Here is a 19907-nt window from a genome sequence, read left to right on the forward strand (position 1 = left end):
GCGTGAGTAGCCTATGCGCGTCCACGTGGGTGTCCCATTCCCATGCTTTTCCTTCATCTGTCTGACAGGAGCACAGGGCAAAAAGGGGCGATATGACGTCATTTTGCAGTCTGGTTACAGAAAGATGCAGGCACAGGGGAAAAGGACAGAGTGGGAGTGAAGTGTGTCACCCATCACGCAGGGACAGATGAAAATTAACGTGATAAGATGAATAGCTGTGTTTGGGGGTCTGAGTCACTCCCAGTGCATTCAATAAAAAAAAAAAAAAAAAAAAAAGCAAGAGCAGCAATCTGGCAGGGAGCTGGTGGGGGCCTGAGAGAGTAAGAGAAGGACGCAGTGTGGGCGGGTTAAGAAACGCCGAGAGGGAGGGGACGCCAGCGTAATATTCCCAGCGTTTTTTCCTCCCTTCACACAGCCGAAAACAAGGGCATCGGTCTCTCTGTCTTCCGCTCATATCCCAATCTAACGTCAGTCTAAGATTCTGGCATATTTGAGCATCGCCTGAAGAAGAGCAGCGGTGTTACCTGGGGTTTGGTCTCTTTTGCCTGCGGGGGATTGCCGAGCGGCAGGGGCGTGAGAGGCGGATGCTGCGAGGGTAGCGCTGGGTACCAGAAGCATCTCCACACTCACCACGGTAATGTGAAATCGAAAGCGTCAGTTTTCAGGTTTAACTAGCTCACATATCTGCGGCATTTCACCCCCCCTCGGTGCTGTGGGGTCGGAGCATTGCCAGGCATCCGTGGAGCCAAAGCTGAATGTGTGTCAGTAGCAGCCCGTTGCAAATCGATTGATTATTGTCGCATAGGTTACGCATGTCTGTGGTCCTGAATTCTCCTGTAGCCAACCTGTGCACTGAAGGAGCCGCTCGTATCCCAGTCTAAGGCTTGTATTTCCACGATTCTTTTTGATGGAATATTTTATAGCTTGTCCTTTGCCAGGGTCGGTGCTGCAATGAAAACTGTTTGGGCTCATTATGTCAAACAGAGCTCAGAAATCCAAAGGAATAATGTTTTAATTGTGGCACCTGCCTCAGACAGCAACCGCATTTTTTTCCTCCACACCACAATTAAAACGTTTGATAACACCCACACGTTTTTTTTTCTGGTGATGCACACGCACGACCAGGTGTGTGCGTGCTCTGTAAGGCTAACCTATTCTACCAAAACTGCAAGCGTTTCATTTTATTTTGAAGGAACGCAGAATAACCACCAGACTTTAGCATGCTGAGGAACAGGAATAGATTTCATGGATTGCTGGTTTGTGCATGCAGTTTGATTCAAACGTGCAGCTCCAAATGTAGTTCATTATTTTAGGGAGGGGGGTGATGCTTACTTGCAATCTTATTTGCCCATATAGTCCTCCACTCAAAGGTCGCAAACAATCTTTTCTACACACACAGCTTTCATAGTGCTTTCCTTGCAAAAAAAAATCAGCATCACAAAAACCTCTGTGTCTCTAATATGTCCCATGCGTTTATCTGGGTAGGCGTGATCTCTGTTTCTGCCTCTGTCTTTCTGTCTTGCTATCTCTGCCTCTTTATTCCAGCTCTGATCAGTTGCTAATGCATGTATTGTATCCCCCCCCCATCCACCTTTCCCTTCCTCCCTCAGATGGACAGAATGAATTTTCTCTCCTTCCTCCTCCTTTGCTTGACTTCGGTTGCCAGTGGCAACAAAGGTCAGTTCCTCACCCTTTTGACTGTTAATTGTGAGTGTTGAGATGATGTGTCAATTACCATGGGAGCACAGAAACCTGTGGAGGTGCTCGGGGACAGAGCCATTTCTCTCTGAAATGCTCCTGGTTTTTATTTGTAAGGAATTCTTCAGCCCCTCATTTGTGTAATAATAAGTCCGTATATTGCATTGATTGAAATTCTTGATTACATGTCAGATGCCTTTGAAAATTGCTTGTCTTCCTGTGTTCACTTATACTTGCCTATTGGAATTGTGCATATTTATATATTTTGTATATTGTGAAGATCACCCTGTGCACAAGTGTGTGTTCCATCAGTGCTGTGACTGTGAAGGGATGATAAATCTGCTTTCTCCCCTTCTGTAGCAAATTTATCATCCTGAATAACCATGCCTCTGATTCAACATCATTGTTCCAATGATTCTCATGCTGGAGAAGGAGAAGGAAACAGACGTTGTGGAGAGAGAATGTCAGAGAAGAAGATGGAGGAGAGGTGGAGAGGAGCGATGCAGGGAGATAAGGAGAGCAAGATTGAAGGAGAGATGGAATGTCTCGGAAACGCAGGGAGATAGGGAAGAATAGGGGACGAGAGAAGAAGAAGAAGTAGAAGCGGTGACAGGAGAGGACGCAGAGGCTAGTCAAAAGACACAGACACCAACAGTTTGCAGCGAGGAAACAGACTGATAAGGAGAGAGGATGAGGTGGGGAGGGGGGGGGGGGGGGTGAGGGGAGAGAGGTGGTACGTGAGATCAGGTGACACAGGGAAAAAAAGGAGAGTGAGAGATAGAGGAGTGTTTGTGTGTGAGGGAGACAGGGAAGGAGGGGTGGGTGAGTATGAGGGGATGTTGTGGAGAGATAGAGTGACAGAGAGAGGAAGAGTGCCAGGGAGAGAGGGATGGAATGGGATGCCTCTCAATCTGTAATCCCGGATGTAATCCACCGCCCTGATGCTCAGATTAATGCTATATAGCAGAGGGAGGGAGGGGAGGGGGGAGGGAGAGGATGAGTTGAGGAGACAGAGGGTCGGAGATAAATGACCAAAAAAAGGGACAGGGCAGGGGATTGTGGCAATGCAGGAGGAGCAGGAGGAGACAGCATCAGGCTGGACCTTGAGAAGAGAGGATGAATGTGTTTGATGAGCGCAGCTTGATCAGATTCAGTAGCAACAGCGCTTTCCTCTCACCACCTCTCCTCTCACATAGGAGAGGGCCAAATTTGCTCCATTCAGATTTTCTGGAAAATTTGCTGCGGAGATAACAGCATAATTGCCAAACAGAAGAGCTGTGCTTCTGCCTACGGAGTTCAGACTCTGTGGTTTCGGTGTTGGTGACTGAGGATGGCAGAGAGACGGCACTCAGGCTTTTGTTTTGCTCTTTGATTGTTGGAGTGTAAAATCGTCATCCTTCTAGCTCATTAACTTGGCCTTTGATCATGCAGCAGAGAACATTCGGCAAAGGAATTAATAATTAATTTGCAATTAAAGGTGAATTCACAGTAAACCTTTGACATGTGATTGTGACTTGGGTGTTTTTCAGGATGTTGTGTGATGCCTGTGACGGGCTGGTTGGTCTAATTGATATGTGAAATATATTTCTCCCCATGCGATAAGGTGAAATCTGACTGGTTTTAATCAGACTGCCAACCAGCAAGGCGTGTGGAGTGGCACTTGACGTGAAAGAGAGAAGGGGGAGGGGCAAAGAGAGAGGGAGAGAGCAATCTGTGTGTGTGTGTGTGTGTGTGTGTGTGAATGTGATTAAATTTTGTCTTTGTGGTCACACACACATACATTGTGTGTTCCTGCAGTCATGCACACTCTCTCAATGTCCTCACCCATAATGGAGTGTTAAAAATAGACACGTTTGTTCTTTCTAATTGTTCCATTTAACCCAAAGCCTCTTCGGTCTTCTCTCTGTGCCGTTCAGCCAATAAGCACAAGCCATGGATTGAGACAGAGTACCAGGGGATTGTCATGGAGAACGACAACACCGTGCTGCTCAATCCCCCACTCTTTGCCTTGGACAAAGATGCCCCACTGCATTATGCCGGTAAAAACACACCAGTAACAATGGGGTGGACTAAAATAGGATGCAGGTCAGGCCTGCATGGCCAAAAAGTAAAAAAAAACAAACCTCTGTCTTGTATATTACGTGCAAAAATTTGCTTGAAAAGCCTCAAAACTGGCTTCCTCGAAAAATAGGCCAAATGAAGTCCTTGTCAAGCCATTTGCAACTGAAAGTTATTTAACTTTGATTTTGCTCAGGTCTTACCGCAACAGGATGGCACTGTAGCTCTCTGACCAAAATGAAAATATGTAGTATTTCTATTGGCTACTTATACCTTATGTTCATATACATGCATAAATCCCCACACATAGAATCCTGATTTTGCCAGAAAAGGTTTGAGTGTAGGGCACTCCTACTGACAGCAAGATATAGCCTTTTTATAGGCTTTCCAAATATTAAAAGAAATGAAATCAATCACTGAGTCCACTATTTTTAGACCTTCCAAGAGACCCTCAGTGTAATTCAACCTTTCATTGCAGGAGCTGTCAGCAGAGCTTTACTCTGCTGCACACTGAAATAAGATTATCATGTTTGCAGTGGGAACACTTTCAGTTCATGGAAATATTCATTGTACACTCAAATTATAATGGATCCACTAAGATTACCTCCAGGGTTCCTTAAAACTTATTTGGTTTATTTCAGGCGTTGGGGGATGGCTATCAGGTGCTGTTTTATGAGATTTATTTTGTAAATCAACGCCACTCTATTCTATTCTTGTAATGATGGCTTACTAAAGATAAATAAAGTGCCACTTCAAAGAATCCTCCAGATATATCTCTGCACTCTTTACACGAACAACACTTTGACATTGTTTAGCAACTGTCTCCAGTGATTTTCCTCACTCACACTGTCTCCCTCCTTCACGTAGGTGAGATTTGTGGCTTCCGAGTGCACAATGGTCCATCGGGCTCAGGTTCGGTCCAGTTTGAGGCGGTGGTGTTGGACCGATCCACCGGTGAAGGTCTGGTCCGGTCCAAAGAGCCGCTGGATTGCGAGAGCCAGCGGGAGCACAGCTTCACCATCCAGGCCTACGACTGTGGAGAGGGGCCTGATGGCGTCAACAGCAAAAAATCCCACAAGTCAGTTTTGAACATTCAGCCTCCCACCCCCATCTAATTTGAATAAGTTTTTATTCCATAATAAAAGTCAGTATGTGAGGCTCTCTTGGCTTTGTGCTCCACTCTCAGACTATGCAGCCTGCCTATTGTTAGAATAATCCGTGTCTATCTCCACTCCTCATCTTTCTCTTCTTCCCTCAGGGCCACTGTGCATGTTCGTGTGAACGACGTCAATGAGTTTTCCCCAGTGTTTGTAGAGCGCCGCTATGAGGCTTCGGTCCCAGAAGGACGTCTCTTTGACCGTATCGTGCGTGTCGAGGCTCTGGATGCCGACTGCTCCCCACAGTACAGCCAGATCTGCTTCTATGACATCATCACTCCCAACGTGCCCTTTGCCATTGACAACGACGGTGAGAGACTGTGAACAATATTCACATCGTCTGTCTGTGCTGCAAAAATACAATACCTGCACGAGAGGCCGTATTATTTTCCCAATTTGCAGTCTAGGTACTTCAAATGGCCTTGGTTGCAAATGGAAGCACTCAATTCAATATTCCACTGCTAAATTACTGCTTTCCTCAAGACATTGAACACACACACACATGCGCACACACATACACACACACCAGTCACCACTGAGGCATTGATGTCTGTGTTGCATCAGTATTATAGGAATTGCAGGTACTTAATTCCTCGCACAGGTAGATGCCAAGAGATTTCAAAATAGAATTTGTGTGGGTGGACAATTGTTCTGTCACTGCATAAACATTGGCGCTGCTGTTGGGTTGAATATAGCCTCCCGCTGTCCATAACCAGTCCTAACTTACAGTAAACCTCTTCTTAGGAAAAGGCTGAATTTAAAAGAACTTCATCTCAGCTTATTGACTGGTTGGCGCGAGGTCAATAATGGTCGTTCTGTAATATGACAACAGCATCTGGGGAGACGGATTTCCACAGGACTCCGTTTTACCATGACTGTGCAGAATTGGGACTTGAAGGATTTTGCAGTGGATGAGCAGCTTCTTTATTTTTTGGGGTCAGACTGGTACGGCAGCACAGAGACCTTTTGTTCTGACCTTGTTCAGATGCTGTAGGGTTGTCATTGTCTATTCTCTTTGTCTACTTTGTCTCCTCTTTTTCACCCCTATCTCTTTGATCCTCCATTTTTCCCCTCACCATGTCAGAGCATCTGTTCTCTTACCTATTTTGGAGCTGGCATGTCGAGGTTCTCTTCATACTTATGTGCTATCCCTTTATCCTGGAAAACAGGAAATTGTGCTCTGTCATTTATCTTCGCTGTTTCTGCTCTTTGTCTTTTTGTTTCTGGGTATAGCGCACTGAATGGCATTGTGAATGTCAAGAAATCTGTATGTGCCGTATGAGCGATGGAATAGGTTCTCAGTGTATTTCGTGCTGGGCTTTTGAATGCATATGGTTGTTGATGACAACTCCCTTTCTATATTACATATCTTTCTTTCTTTCTTTCTTTCTTTCTTTCTTTCTTTCTTTCTTTTTCTTTCTTTTTTCTGTCTGTCTCCTAGGCAACATCAAAAACACAGAGCCACTTGATTCCAAGCGTCAGCGTGTTCACACCTTCTGGGTAACCGCCTTTGACTGTGGGAAGAACCGTGCTCAGGCTGACGCCCAGGTCGTTGTCACAGTCAAGCCGTCCTGCAAACCTGGCTGGATCGGTAATCAATACCACTGAATGCACCATTGCTGTCCTGACTCTCATGCTCGAATGAATCTCCCCTCTAGGTGGATGGGAGAGGGTTTAGTGATATGTTTAATGGTATCTGAGGCTTAGTGTTTTCTGGAAGACAATACCTCATGTGTTTATGGGTTGGAATCGTGTGGGCTGGTTTACCAACTCCTTTTAAACACCGGCCCAGCTTGGATGAATCACCTTTGCATGTTTATAGAAAGAGAGAAGGAAGTGTTGCCGAGGCCCAGTAATATCAAGGGAAGGTGGTTAATTAAACAATGACAATGCATGTGCAGAACAAAACGTACCACAGTGTTCTTTTCCTTTGGATCATTTGACAGTAGATCAAACAGAGACAATAGGATCCGTACTCCTTGCAGCACAATGAGGCCCGGTTTAGTGACACCTTTCACGGTTTGTGGATCTGCGATGCTTCATTTACACGGATTGTATGATGTCTGTTTTTCAGGGTGGACCAAGCGTGTAGAGTACACCCCTGGGTCAGGCAGCATCCCCCTGTTCCCCAGTTTGCATTTGGAGACCTGCGAAGAGACTGTGTGGAACATCCAGGCCACCGTGGAGCTCCAGACGGGCCATATTGGGAAGGGCTGTGACAGAGACAGCTACTCAGACAGATCTGTGCGCCGACTGTGTGGTGGGTTCTGGTTTGCTTCTGAAAAAATACGACCGCATGGGGTAAGGATCATATGTCCTGATCACTGGCTCGTTACTAACTTGGTCTGTTTTCTCCCCCCCGCCCATGTCAGGTGCTGTCAGGGGCGAGGTGGACCTCCTCCCACCACCATCCCCAGCAGCCAACTGGACCGCAGCTCTGCCCACTCTCCCCTCCTCCGACTCATCCCTGGTTTTCTCTTTCAACGGCTCCACCCATGTTGCCGTGGTGCCTGACTCGGTTGTCTCAGCGGTGTCGGGCGACCATTTCACCCTCCAGCTGTGGATGCGAAGGGGCGGAGCTAACATCCAGCCTGCAACCAGTCAGACCAGAGGAAGTCACAAGGAAGAGGAAACTATTGTGTGCAGCACTGTCAAGAATGGTGTGTTCCCTCTGCCAGTCGCAATTGCTCATTTTAATCCCAATAACATGGTTTTCATTAGTTTTCATGATGGAATATTCCATATTCAGTATTCTTGCTTTGTGTAACTCATGGCATTTGAGAATGTCCTAAAAGTGATTCCAAACGTGTGGATAACATTGTGTCACCTTTAAGTCAGAAAGGGTGAAAAACACATTACTACCTCACTTTTGTCACCCACGCATCAGGCATCAAAAACTTATAAAGATAGCGGTTCAAATCCCTAGAGTGGCTTGAAAAATCTTGACTCGGAAAGTGAATAAGTAACACTGTTTGCACCTTCAAGGACTATTATCAAGGTGCTCTTGAAACAGTCACTTAAACCCCGACTGCTCCATTTTAGCTGCACAGTGGACAGAAGAACAACAGTAAAACACTGCAATTGTGTTGGGCAGCTCCTGCGTGTGAATATGTGCAGCTGTTTGAATGCGAAGCAGGGAGTTGCAGGAAAAGTAGCGCGCTAAGCAAATCTCCTCTGACTGTGAAAAGTCCACAAACATAAATCAGCGCATGGAATGAGAGAATGAGAGTGATGATTATGTAGGAATAAAAATTAGAAATAAACTCAAGATCAGGGCTGGGTGATGCGGACAAAATCAAAGATCACAATATCTTTGACTGAATACATCAACATTAATAGTGATGATATTGCAGGGATGATTATTGGTGTTTTCATAAAATATTTAAACATGAATTTTTTGATAAACAGTAATTAGTAATGCGGATGTGATGACCAGCAGGTAGAGGAAAATAACAGAACAGCCACAACAATCTAGTAATTTCAGAAAATTGCAGCCTGTCAAACCAGGACAATAGAACACTTATGTCATATAATGATATTATGATATCCAAAATCCCAGATGACACCTAGTATCATATGTCGGTAGCCTACTGATATAATGTCAGTATATCACAAAGCCCTACTCATGCTGTGGTTATTCTATAAAGAAAAATGTGTGGTACTAGTAGTAACCTTTGACGATTGTTCTCTGCTCTCCCCTGGGCCTGCAGACGACTCCTTCTCCCACTACTCCCTCTCTGTCCATGGCTGTCGTCTCTCTCTCTTCTACTGGCCCGATGTCTCCGCTGCACGGCCCGTCAAGTTCCTCTGGAAACTGGAGCAGGTACTGGGGGAACGGCTGCGGCTTGGCTCTGATGTTCTCAACTCCTCTGTATTCATTCCTAAAATGAAACTGATACTGAGTGTATCTAACACTGGAATACTTAATTAATAAACTGCAACAAATGCCTCCCAGCTGAGGTGTTTCCATTTTGAGCCGGAATCATGTGATAAAGTTTGTGTGTCGTCTGCATCCATGGGGGCGTGGGTGTGTGTTTGTGTGTGTATGAGGTGGGGTGGTTACATGTTTTGACTGGAGCCACTGGGCCCAGACAGATTGAACTAGCATGGATTAAAGGGATGCTGAGCCGATACAGAGAAGATTTGTCAAATCCCTCTGTCTGAACCACTGCATCTTATTACCCCAATCTTTCTTTCCTGCCCCTCTGTCGTTATCTCCCTGCTTCTCTGTGCCCGTGTCTTGACATCCCTTCTGTCCTGTCATTCTCTTGTATTTCTTTTCCTTTTGCTTCCACTATATCTGTACAAAAACAGCTAAAATAAAATGGGCAGGATATTTTTTTTTTCTTTAACATTTACAGTGATGCAGTGTGGTATCACTAATAAATGTAAAACCCTCAACCCTCAATGTGGCTGTACACCGGTTTCATTTGTTCAGGCTTGTGACTCCGGCTTATCTCTGTCCAACAGGTGTGTGATAGTGAGTGGCATCATCTGTCGCTCAGCGTCCAGTTCCCCTCAGTGACCCTATACGTCGATGGTGTGACCTTTGACCCTGCCCTTATCCATGACAACGGAGCCATCCCCAACCCAGCCCCCCGCCAGAGAATGGTCATTGGTGCCTGCTGGGGTAAGAAGCTGAATAACTCCATTTCTCATATTGCAGAGACACAGTGGAGCCTCAAATTACACATTGCAGTTGAATGACAGAATTAAATGCAAACTTAACAAAGCCTGAACATTTTTAAGCAAATGCCATGAGCAGCAGTTCTGCTATTTGCATCCTCCTTTGCATCCCTTTGTCACTGAAACGTCATTTAAATGACGCATCCCGGCACTGGACCAAAGATAGCAGCCTGCCATTTCTGGCATACACATTGGCAAGTTAAACACTCATAAGGCGCCTCACAACAATCTGCCAAGGCACTCTGCCTTGCGCCGTTCACTTCCTCGATTCACTCAGCTATATTTTTGGTGGATGTATTGTGTCTTTGAGGGCTAATAATATAACCGACTTATCAATTATTCAGGGGAACAGAACAGCAAGAAGACCAGACAGTTAGCCTGCCAGTTACACCAGCGTTAACAGTTAAAATGGGGCACTATGTCTGCCAATTAGCGGTGAGAAACGCACGCACAGTCATACAGACTCTTATCCGCAGTCGAAGTTGAGCCGCCGCTGTCTGTGTGGCAGCAGCTGCTGCTAGATAATGAGGAGATGGTGCATCTTTGAATCTCGTCTGCACAATTATATTCTCACTTGCACCTCCTCACGTTTATTTTATTTTTTCATTCTCGCTGTCAATCTCAACCTCTGGCACCTTCACTCACACCTTCTTCCCCTACTTCAACACGTACCTCTCTCTTACTCTTTCTTATTGTTTTCTCTTTTTCTATTTTCCTTTGCCCATCACCCATATTTCCCCACAGAGCCAGAAGAGAAGCAGAAGGAGATTGTAAACAACAGCATCCCAGAGGGGAAAGACTCAGGTGACTTCAGTTGTTTTCACTCAGTTGTCTGCCTGTCTTCATCAGTTTACTGTATTTTGATGTTGAATTGGGTGCCTCTCTGTCTTTTTTTTTTTTTTTTTACACCATGTGCATAATAAACCATGTATGTGTGTGTGTCTGTATGTATTGTATTTGTTCATGCTGGACTTTACCTGTGGTCCTCAGGGAAGTACGTCGGCGGTTACCGTGGTCTGTTGTCAGGGGTAACGGTGCGTCCCGGCAGTGTGGAGCCACACAGTGTGGTGGAGTGTCTGTATGCCTGCAGGGAGGGCCTGGACTTTGGAGACCTGGAGACTTTGGGCTCTGGCATGAAGGTAACACCAAGCGAAAGTAGAACGTTGCATTGAGAGAGGATACTCAAAGCCGCCTTCTGCATCTGCCATTTACCTGCGGCTCCTATCTAGATTGTGTCTAGAAGTGAGTTATGTTTACCCCTGACATGAAGGTATATCTTCAGTAAACACATTTAAATCGATTTCGCATGCCAGAGAAAAACCTACCTTCAAATGGCACCAAAAGGTAGCATGTCGGCTGAAAGTGCGGGTGGGTTTTTTTTTTGTTTTTTGTTTTTTTGGAAACTTTTCATGATTCACGATTTTATTGGAGATGTTTCCTGTTTTTCTTTAAGCAAAATATAAAAGACCAAGACATAATTCAAATAAGCAGTTTCTTTATTAGAATGGAAAACAATGAATGACACGGTATCAAATAGTCTGCCTATGTGCACAGTAGTTGCCAAGAGTAACAAACAAATAACTGCTCTTGCAAGGCTCTCATTATGTTTTTTTGCATATAAATATACACATAAATACACAATATTTCATTGTGATTGTCAGCATAGTGAAATGCTGTGAGTTAATTAGCAATTGCAACTGTCAAAATTGTTTGAGAGAATGCATTAGCCTGTTTCTACTTAATTCTCCACCTTAATTTAGTATTTTTAAACAAACTATTTTAACCTGCTCACCTTGCTTTTCCCTTGGTCCCCCCAACCCTACTAACAACATGATTAAAACTGTGTGTCTGTCTCAGCAAACAAAAATGCTGGTTACATGGTGACGGTGACCACGAAGGGGCTGGTGGTGATGTGAAACTGTGGCGTTAATGAGAAACTCTGAATGGTTCGAATTATACTTGGGCGGCCACAGCATACCTGGGGTGCTCATCGGCATATTCATATGTACCTATTGTTATTCTGATTCCTGTGACATCCTCACACTGACTTTTTTTTCCTGTCCCGTCCCAGTCACATGATGAACAGTCAAACTGACTCCCATCCTGTGGGAATCTCACAGGAATTCCAAGACCCACAGGATTCCCAAAAAAATGTCAGCCTCTGCAGCCTATTGGCTTTGAGTAGCAGTGTGACAGATGTGAATCTTTGGCTGTGTGAACACATGATTTGTTAGTTGCCCATGCAGCTTTGTGTATGTTCTGTGTAGATGAGTGCATTGAGTGGACTGGGACTTGTTTTACAAAGCGCCGAGTGTCTGTAAATCCCCACATTATTACATTTGTAGTGACAGCTCAGAATTTTACACATGTCGTGTTGTTGATCCATGTCAGTGTAATACATCCATCAAGTTTGGTTCATTAATTCCTTCTATCCACTACTTCCAGGCTGAAAAGAGCACTGACAGTAAAACCAAAACAAATGTGTATGAGTGTCGCTGCTCAAAATTGTTTGATGGTGGATGTATTACACTCGATTAGAACAACAAATACCACTACATGTGTGTAAAATTCTCAACTACCACTCTAAAATCTCGATTTTATGATTCAGCCATTCTTTGTGTCGTTTTAAAATGGTATGTCAAATGAATCGATTTATCACCCAGCCCTAGCTGAAAGTGTTTTCTCATTACTCTGGTATCATTTCAACATAAAGCATGAAAATCTCAGGTTACACCAGTGATGAGCAAATAAATGAGTTTCAAGTTTCAATTTGTTCTTTGAACATTTCTCACTGCTTCATATTTTTCTACAGAAGGATAGTTTCTCTACAAACTGTGGAATGTCTATTTTTTCTGAGCTTCACTAAATTAATGTCACATTAATTTTGATCTGAATGAATGAGATTGTTTCAAGTGTAAAGCTTGACTTTTGACCTTGCAGGTGCATGTAAACCCCAGCCAGTCGGTGTTAGTGTTGGAGGGAGACGATATTGAGAGTTTTAACCGAGCCGTGCAGCAGGTCACCTACAGAAACTCACTACGCTTCGCCACTCCTGGAGTCAGACCCCTGAAACTCACCACCTCGCTGAGGTACACGCACACACACGCACACACACACACAAGAATATTAATTATTCCCTTGGATGACTCACCAAATGTAGACACTGTTTGATAGCAGAAAATTGATTGTAGCGCTTAAACATCAAACATCGTGTTTTAATGTCAGTCTCTCAGAATTAAAGAGTAACGGCTCCTTTCTAGACTCATCATATTGTAGCAATGTTCAATAATCATACAGGGAGAAATCCATCACAGAAGAGCCAGTGTTAACAGTTTCGTCACTGACAGTAATGCAATGCATCCTCAAGACATGCGAGTGAGGAGTATGACCATGATCATAGACACGGCCCAGTGTTCACTAACAAGTTGGCTGGCTAAGTATAGTCTATCACAAGTTCACACCCATTCTCTGGGATTGTTGTGAAATGTAGGAAATCGTTAGGTGAAAAGGAAGCAGATGTGGCAAGTAGAGACAAAGTTGAGACGAAATGGGTACACCACAAGATCTCTTGGAATGCACTGAATATCATAATCTGATGATATGTAAACAGTGCAGCATCCAAGGTCGGATTGTTTTTTTTTTGTTTGTTTTTTTTTTGTTTTTGTAATCTCGAGTAATCTTACAGACACTACTGTCTCTATTGTGCCCCCAATTATCCGATGGACATTGAACTCCTGACATTGAACACATAGAACTTGTCTTGGCTCTGTGATAAGGACTGCTATTGCATGAAAGAGATGATTATACTGAGGTTAAGTCACACCAAGAGATAATGAGGAATATCTAATCTTTTTGTTATGATTCACAATAATCTAGATCCTATCTCAAGAGTCATGCTGTGACAGAGTGACATGTAGGCGACAATGGTGATGAAAGTAGCATTCAAGCATCTAGTAAAGCTGTTGAAGCAGTAAATAAACCTCATATGCTTCACTGTTTAGCATGTCCATTTTTTAAACATAGACCAATTAACAGTAAACCAACCAGTAAACCACCTCGCTTTTATTTTGAAGAACCAGACTTACATACAGACTGCTTACATGCAACTTTGATTACAGGTTCTTGATCGATGAACATTTTTTTAAAGAAATGATCCTGCTTCTAGTGGCCAATAATCAGCGTCTCAATCAGAGTATTTAATAAAAGTGCTAGTCATGACTTTAAATGAATTCTGCAAATTGAATGACTGCATACAGCCAGACAGCAATTTAACAATATATATCTTGGTCATATTACATGATTGAAATTTGTGTTGGCAGTCTTACTGTGACATTGCTTCCATTATATTGTTCATCACCCACTGAAAGTCAATCAAATATTTCTGATTCTGATTCTGAAATAATCTCAGACTGGCTGCAAAACACTCTATGCCATTATATTTCTAGTTATTTCTATTCCTACTTTATTTTAATGCTTAACCATGCTTAACAACTCTGACCTCGGTCTCTGGCTTTAGCAGCCACTTTTTGTTGTTGAAATATTAATTCACTTTGGAAAGTACAGCGCAGTGTATATGTTGTATATTGTGTATTCGAAGTGAAAGCAACAGAGCACTGACAGAACAGCTCTTATCGAATTTTCAGCCTTTACAGATATCGCCGTGACTGTCTTTGGGGACTGTTGTTTTTGTTGCCTGTTTATAAGATTAGAATGATTACCAGGCCACGAGTAGGCGCTGGAGCTTTTTTTTTTTTTTTTTTTTTTTTCACAGTTTTTTTTTTCCCCAGAGTGTTTTTAAGATTGCACTGATTCAAGGTCATGGGCTTGGCTGTGTGTTTTTTGGCAGATTTTTTAGCTTAGTTTGAGGTCAAGAGTTTGAGAGCTTTTTTTCAGCATGTTTTACTGTGTGTGTTAAGATTAGACTGATTTGAAGCCAGGAGTTACCCAGATGGCTGAACAGCAGGCCCTTCTGGAGAGGCCGATAGAAGCAGCTGCTCCCTCGTGCAGATAGTATAAATCTAACACACACACATCGCTTAAAGTACTTTCAAAATTGATGCTGAATTATTGTGCAAATGGGTAAATATATTTGAATTGCCCGTCATCAATCTGATTTGATCTTACTTTCTGGCAGGAAAATTGCATTGTAACAGCAGAGCTACTGTGGTCTGACATTTGCTGTTTTCAGTGTCACAATGGACCAGTGTTAAGCATAGTCACGTTGGAATTAGGGAACTAAAGGGTAATTCTGCAGCCGAGAGTATGTTTGATGATAAAAACATGGTATCACTTTTATACATTTTTTTTTTTTGCACAGTGAAATATAAGCAAATTTTCTAAACCACAATCAGACAATCGCTTTGTTTGTAATACCAAAAAGATTGCAAACACAGTTATTTTGGTATAATGAAAATAGAAAACTAGCTGATGAGGTGGTAATTTTCTCTTTTTCTATCTCTCTCTAACACACACACACCTTCCCTCCCTACCAGATGTTTCAGTGAGGAGAGCTGTCTGTCCCTCAAGCAGTTGGAGGGCTACCTGGTGGTCCTCCAGCCTGACGCCCCTCAGATTTCTCTGTCTGGTGTTGGCCCCCATCTGGCCCGTCCTGCCCCTGAATTTGAAGGCCCCCGCGGTGTCCCCCTCTTCCCAGAGCTCAGGATCGTCTGCTCCCTGTCTCACGCTGTCAACACGGCTGCACAGGGGATGGAGGGTGGAGGTGAGTCAGCGGAGAGTCCTGTCTCTAAAATCCAGAGAGGCCTAAAGATCTAAAATCTAAACCCAGAATTGAAACAGCTCCAATTCTGCAACACCCTAATTTATGGAGATTTAACACTGTTTTCAAATCTGTGTGCGTACCTCTTGTCTACCCTCATGTGTATGGAAATGAGCTGATAACAAAAGAGGCCATCTGTGATATGCACCCTATTTGTTTTGCACATGGTGATAATTATTGTGTAATCTGCTTCCTGCCCTTTTCCTCCCTCCTTAGCGCTAATGTCAGATGCTGTAGCTCACACTTTGGACGGCTGTGAGGTTCAGCCTCTGGGGGAGGAGCTTAACCCGGAGAGGGAGGAGCTTCTGGTGGACATGGATGTTCTGCGAGAGAGGGGACTGGAGATCATCAATACCACTGCCTACATCGCCATCACAGGTACAGCTGCACAGAAAATAAAATCTCCTTTCAAAGGTGGCATAGAGAAATAAATTATATTTTCTAAGTATTAAAACTTCTGCACTGTTGGGACTCAGTTTGCCAAAATGAAAAGACTCCTAATGACCATGAAAGTAAAAAATCGTTCACCACTCCCCCGGCTGTCAATATGTAGCTATGAACTATGCCTCTCTCCTCCTCCCTCTTTCTACTCTCATCATCTCAGTATCGACTCACTGTCTCGTTTCTGTTTTCCTGTCCTCTTTTTGCTCTCTCCTCCCTCTAGGTGCTGAATCCATCTCTGTGTATGAAGACGTGCTGCGCTCAGTTCACTATCGTCTAGCCAAGGGCTCAGCCCGCTTCGAGAGGAGGTTCCGCCTGTCCTGCTCCGAGATGAATGGGAGGTACACCAGCAATGAGTTGACTTTGGAGGTGAGGATAAACATCATCACATAATACCTCCATTGTGGCATGAGGATAAACCAGGACTAGGCGATATGGACAAAATCAAATGTTGACCAAATACCTCAATATCAGTTTTGTGAAGATATTGTAGGGATGGCTGTTTGTGCTTTCATAAGAGAGTTTAGATCTATGAGATTTTTGATAACCAGTCAGTAGTAATGTGGATATGTTGATAAAGCAGGTAGAAGCAAATAATAGAACAGCTAGAACAGTCTAATAAGTTCAGGAAATTGCATCCTTTTACTGTAAGCAGCCTTTAAGACCAGGAAAGGACAACATTTATACAACAACATTATGATATCCGAAATCCCATACAATGTGTAGTCTCATATCACAGTATATCAACACTAAATCGATATATCACCCAACCCTAGGACCTTCCTGAAAATGAGTCACAAGTGCTGCGAACTTAGTTGTTGTATGATCTCCACTAACAGTTTTAGTAACCAAACCATCTCTTTCTTTCTCTATTTTTCTCTCCCCCTGTCTTCAGGTGAACTTCCTGCACTCTCTGGACAGTCTATACCACCCGTCCCACTTGCTCGCCTCCCAGCAGCAGTTCCTCCATCCATCCCACCACTCTGGAGAGCTGAGCGGTCACACCCTGCCCAATCCACACCGCAACTCAGGTGAGGTTTCACTTTCACCAGCTCTGCCTGTGTGCTCCCTGCTCTTGTGCACCACTTTGTGGCAGTGTGACAAATGACTGTGTAATGGCCTGTTACACAGGATAATTTTTGCTATAAGCACACTTGCACAGCGGGGCTAGATGATGGGATTACTAAATTGAATTGTGTTGCCCACACATTTTAACATTCCAGCAAGCTTTAGGATTTAAGTTAGGTTTTTTCTATGAGGATTCTGTATTTCTATATTATACATGATCATCTCTCTGCTTTTTCCAACAGTGGTGCCAGGAGCAGCCACCGTCATCATAATGGTGTGCGTGGGATTCCTGGTTGTTATGGTGATCCTTGGCGTTTTCCGAATCCGTTCCATCCATCGCCGTGGTGAAGGTGCCAGGGGTGGGGCTAAGGAGGGCAGTAGCCAATGGGATGACTCTGCCCTCACCATCATTGTTAATCCTATGGAGGTAATAACCCAATCCGTTATTGATGTTAATAAGTGACATCATAGTGATTATCATAGCTGTTTAGCTCTTGTTTTTTTCTTCTTTCTTTCTTCTTCTTCTTCTTTGTCCCATAAACACTCTCCTTCGCCCGCAGTCCTATGAGTCCCGTATGGGCATCTCTGCTGACACGGAGGGCGAGGGAGAGGAGGATGAAGAGGTAGTGGAGTCGCCTGACGATGCTAGCGACGATCAGCGAATCATCATCAAGAAGGAGGGGAGGGACGGCAACCCCCGTCGCTACTGAGCCAGACGTATCTCTGCACCAGTTCTCATGGAAACCACAACCGACTCACCACTCACACACTCTCGACAGTTTTATTATTGACAACTGCTGACACCTCTAGTTTAAGGAATGTATGCTTACAAACACTACGCACAACACACTCACTGTAATATGCCGACACACAATGCCATATGTGACCTATAGCCGACAACAGGCAGTTGTTCTCCACGTAAATGTTATGGCACAATGTATACAGTTAATGTAATTTAACCACCTGACCAAACCCCACCGAAATTGTATGTGGCGCACCAGTTGAAATCACAAGATGGTCATGTGTCTGTATAGTCTAATACTGGTTGAATGAGACTATTTTGTTTTGAGGAAAAAAAAAAGATTGTATATGTTTTAGTTTTGCACACAGAATGAAATTCTTACGAAATGATAACTGAAAACAATCCACAACATGCTGGCCTTGAACAGATCTGTAGGCAAAGACACAAGCCTTGATCCCGACACTTCTCCACCACGCTCCCCTAGACTGACTTGAGACGTCTGCCGCACAAGCCCCCTCTCCCTCGTTGCACCCCCTCTCTACACATTCCTTCAGCACCGTTACCCGCACAGTGAAGACAGTGAGGTCGTGCATTACTGATCATGTGGCTCATGATGAGGTCAGAGTCCCTCAATGGTTAATCTGCAAACTTATACAAAACAAAAAACATCAAGAACAACAAAAAAAAATAATGCTGGTGGTATTTTTCTTTGGGTGTTTTGACTATTTTCATCTCCCAAACGCATTTTGTCTGGGGTTGATGATAAGAGTTGAGGGTTATCAGGCATAATCTGCATGCTTCACACAAAACAATACTTCAGCAATACACCACAGATAAAATGTATAAGCCTGTAGGTTGAAACTGTGGTAAGACAATGTTTGTGTGAGCCCAAACTGGCGTTACTGTCATGCTCTGTGAACTGATCTTAACCTCCATGCTGCAGCTGATATCCAGAGTTATCGTGACTCTGGTTCAGATTGGAGTGTGTCTGTGATTTTGACCTTTGCAAAATTCAGATTGTGCCATTAAAATCGTAGCGCCTAATGCTAAGCAGTGTGACCTGACCTCTGACCCCCCCACAGTGACCTCTGGAATGTCTCTAAATGACTGTCACTGCACTGTTTCACTGCTCTTACCACAACTGCACACAAGTGACAAGACAACCCACACACACACTCACATGCACACACATGTGCAAACACACACACAAATACATACCATAATGCTACCCCTGCTGTTTCCAGAATGTCAGCTCAGCTTGGGCAGTTTTGATTGTATTGATTGTAATGAATTTTCTGTACATACAATGACGAATACTATGATATTATTATTATTGTTATTACTATTATTATTGCAGCCACTTTTTCTGTTTTTCTGCACACTGAGAGGGAATGGTTGATAATTTACACTTAATGGTTGATGAGTAATCGTGTTTTTTTTCCATCTTAGTAATCACCTTTACAGCATCAGAAAACAGAATAATGATAATAATAGTAGTAGTGATAAGGATTGGCTTGATGAGTGTCTCTTAATTTGTGTGTTATATTGTTGTAATTCAAAAACATGTCAATATCTGAATCACAGTAAAAGGAGGGCACATTGTTGTGATACCAAGGTACTCTGTCACGTCTCTCGTTCACTCACTTCATTTTTCACGCCTCCAGTTGACGATATTTGAGGGTCTCTCTTGTTCTCATCTCATATCTCCTTTTCTTCTTTTCCTTCTTCATTCCACTACATTCCTTATTTTTTGGGTCAATGAATGTACAACTGTGTGCTACTCCTCACCTTTCCCTTCCTTCCTCCCTCCCTGCCTTTTCCCCTCACCTTACCCTCACTTTCCCTCTGTGTCTCTTGCTGTCTGTCTGTGTAGCCTATCAATGTGCAGTGCTAAACCTGTCAGTAAATAAAGCCTGTCGTTTTTGAGTGTAATGTTAAGAATGAATAAACATTGCATTAATGACTTATATTATTACTATGTTACTATTGGAACATTACCTGTAATTATTGATACAATGATGACATGGATTATACTGACTGATTGTTACTGAAAACTGTCAGAAAACATTGCAAAATTCATAATAAAAACACTATATGACGTCTTCATGGGGTGGTTTTCTTATTAAGATAAGGCTTCAGTGAATTTGGCAGCTTCACAAAAGACAAGAAATCATTTAAAATCACAAAATAGCTGTAAAGTGTTACATGTAGGCAGCAGTGGGATATTTGAGGTTCTTCTGGGTTGTGTTTATTAGGTAACGCAGCTGATGTCAAACCAAAA

At 43.4% G+C, this 19907-nt stretch overlaps 1 protein-coding gene across 1 annotated transcript; it reads left to right on the forward strand.

The window, feature by feature from the left end:
• Positions 1-228: 228 nt before the first annotated feature.
• Positions 229-19732, forward strand: clstn3 (calsyntenin 3). Its single transcript, XM_030072990.1, has 19 exons — positions 229-634; positions 1611-1677; positions 3615-3737; positions 4624-4834; positions 5015-5223; positions 6355-6504; positions 6988-7173; positions 7286-7573; positions 8624-8736; positions 9384-9543; positions 10344-10403; positions 10590-10738; positions 12540-12688; positions 15092-15318; positions 15592-15753; positions 16040-16185; positions 16712-16847; positions 17127-17311; positions 17445-19732. The coding sequence occupies exons 2-19, from the start codon at positions 1611-1613 to the stop codon at positions 17592-17594; spliced, it is 2871 nt and encodes a 956-aa protein (XP_029928850.1). The 5' UTR covers positions 229-634; the 3' UTR covers positions 17595-19732.
• Positions 19733-19907: the final 175 nt, after the last annotated feature.

This window comes from Myripristis murdjan, chromosome 16 (genome assembly GCF_902150065.1).
Source record: "Myripristis murdjan chromosome 16, fMyrMur1.1, whole genome shotgun sequence".
Taxonomy (NCBI): Eukaryota; Metazoa; Chordata; class Actinopteri; order Holocentriformes; family Holocentridae; genus Myripristis; species Myripristis murdjan.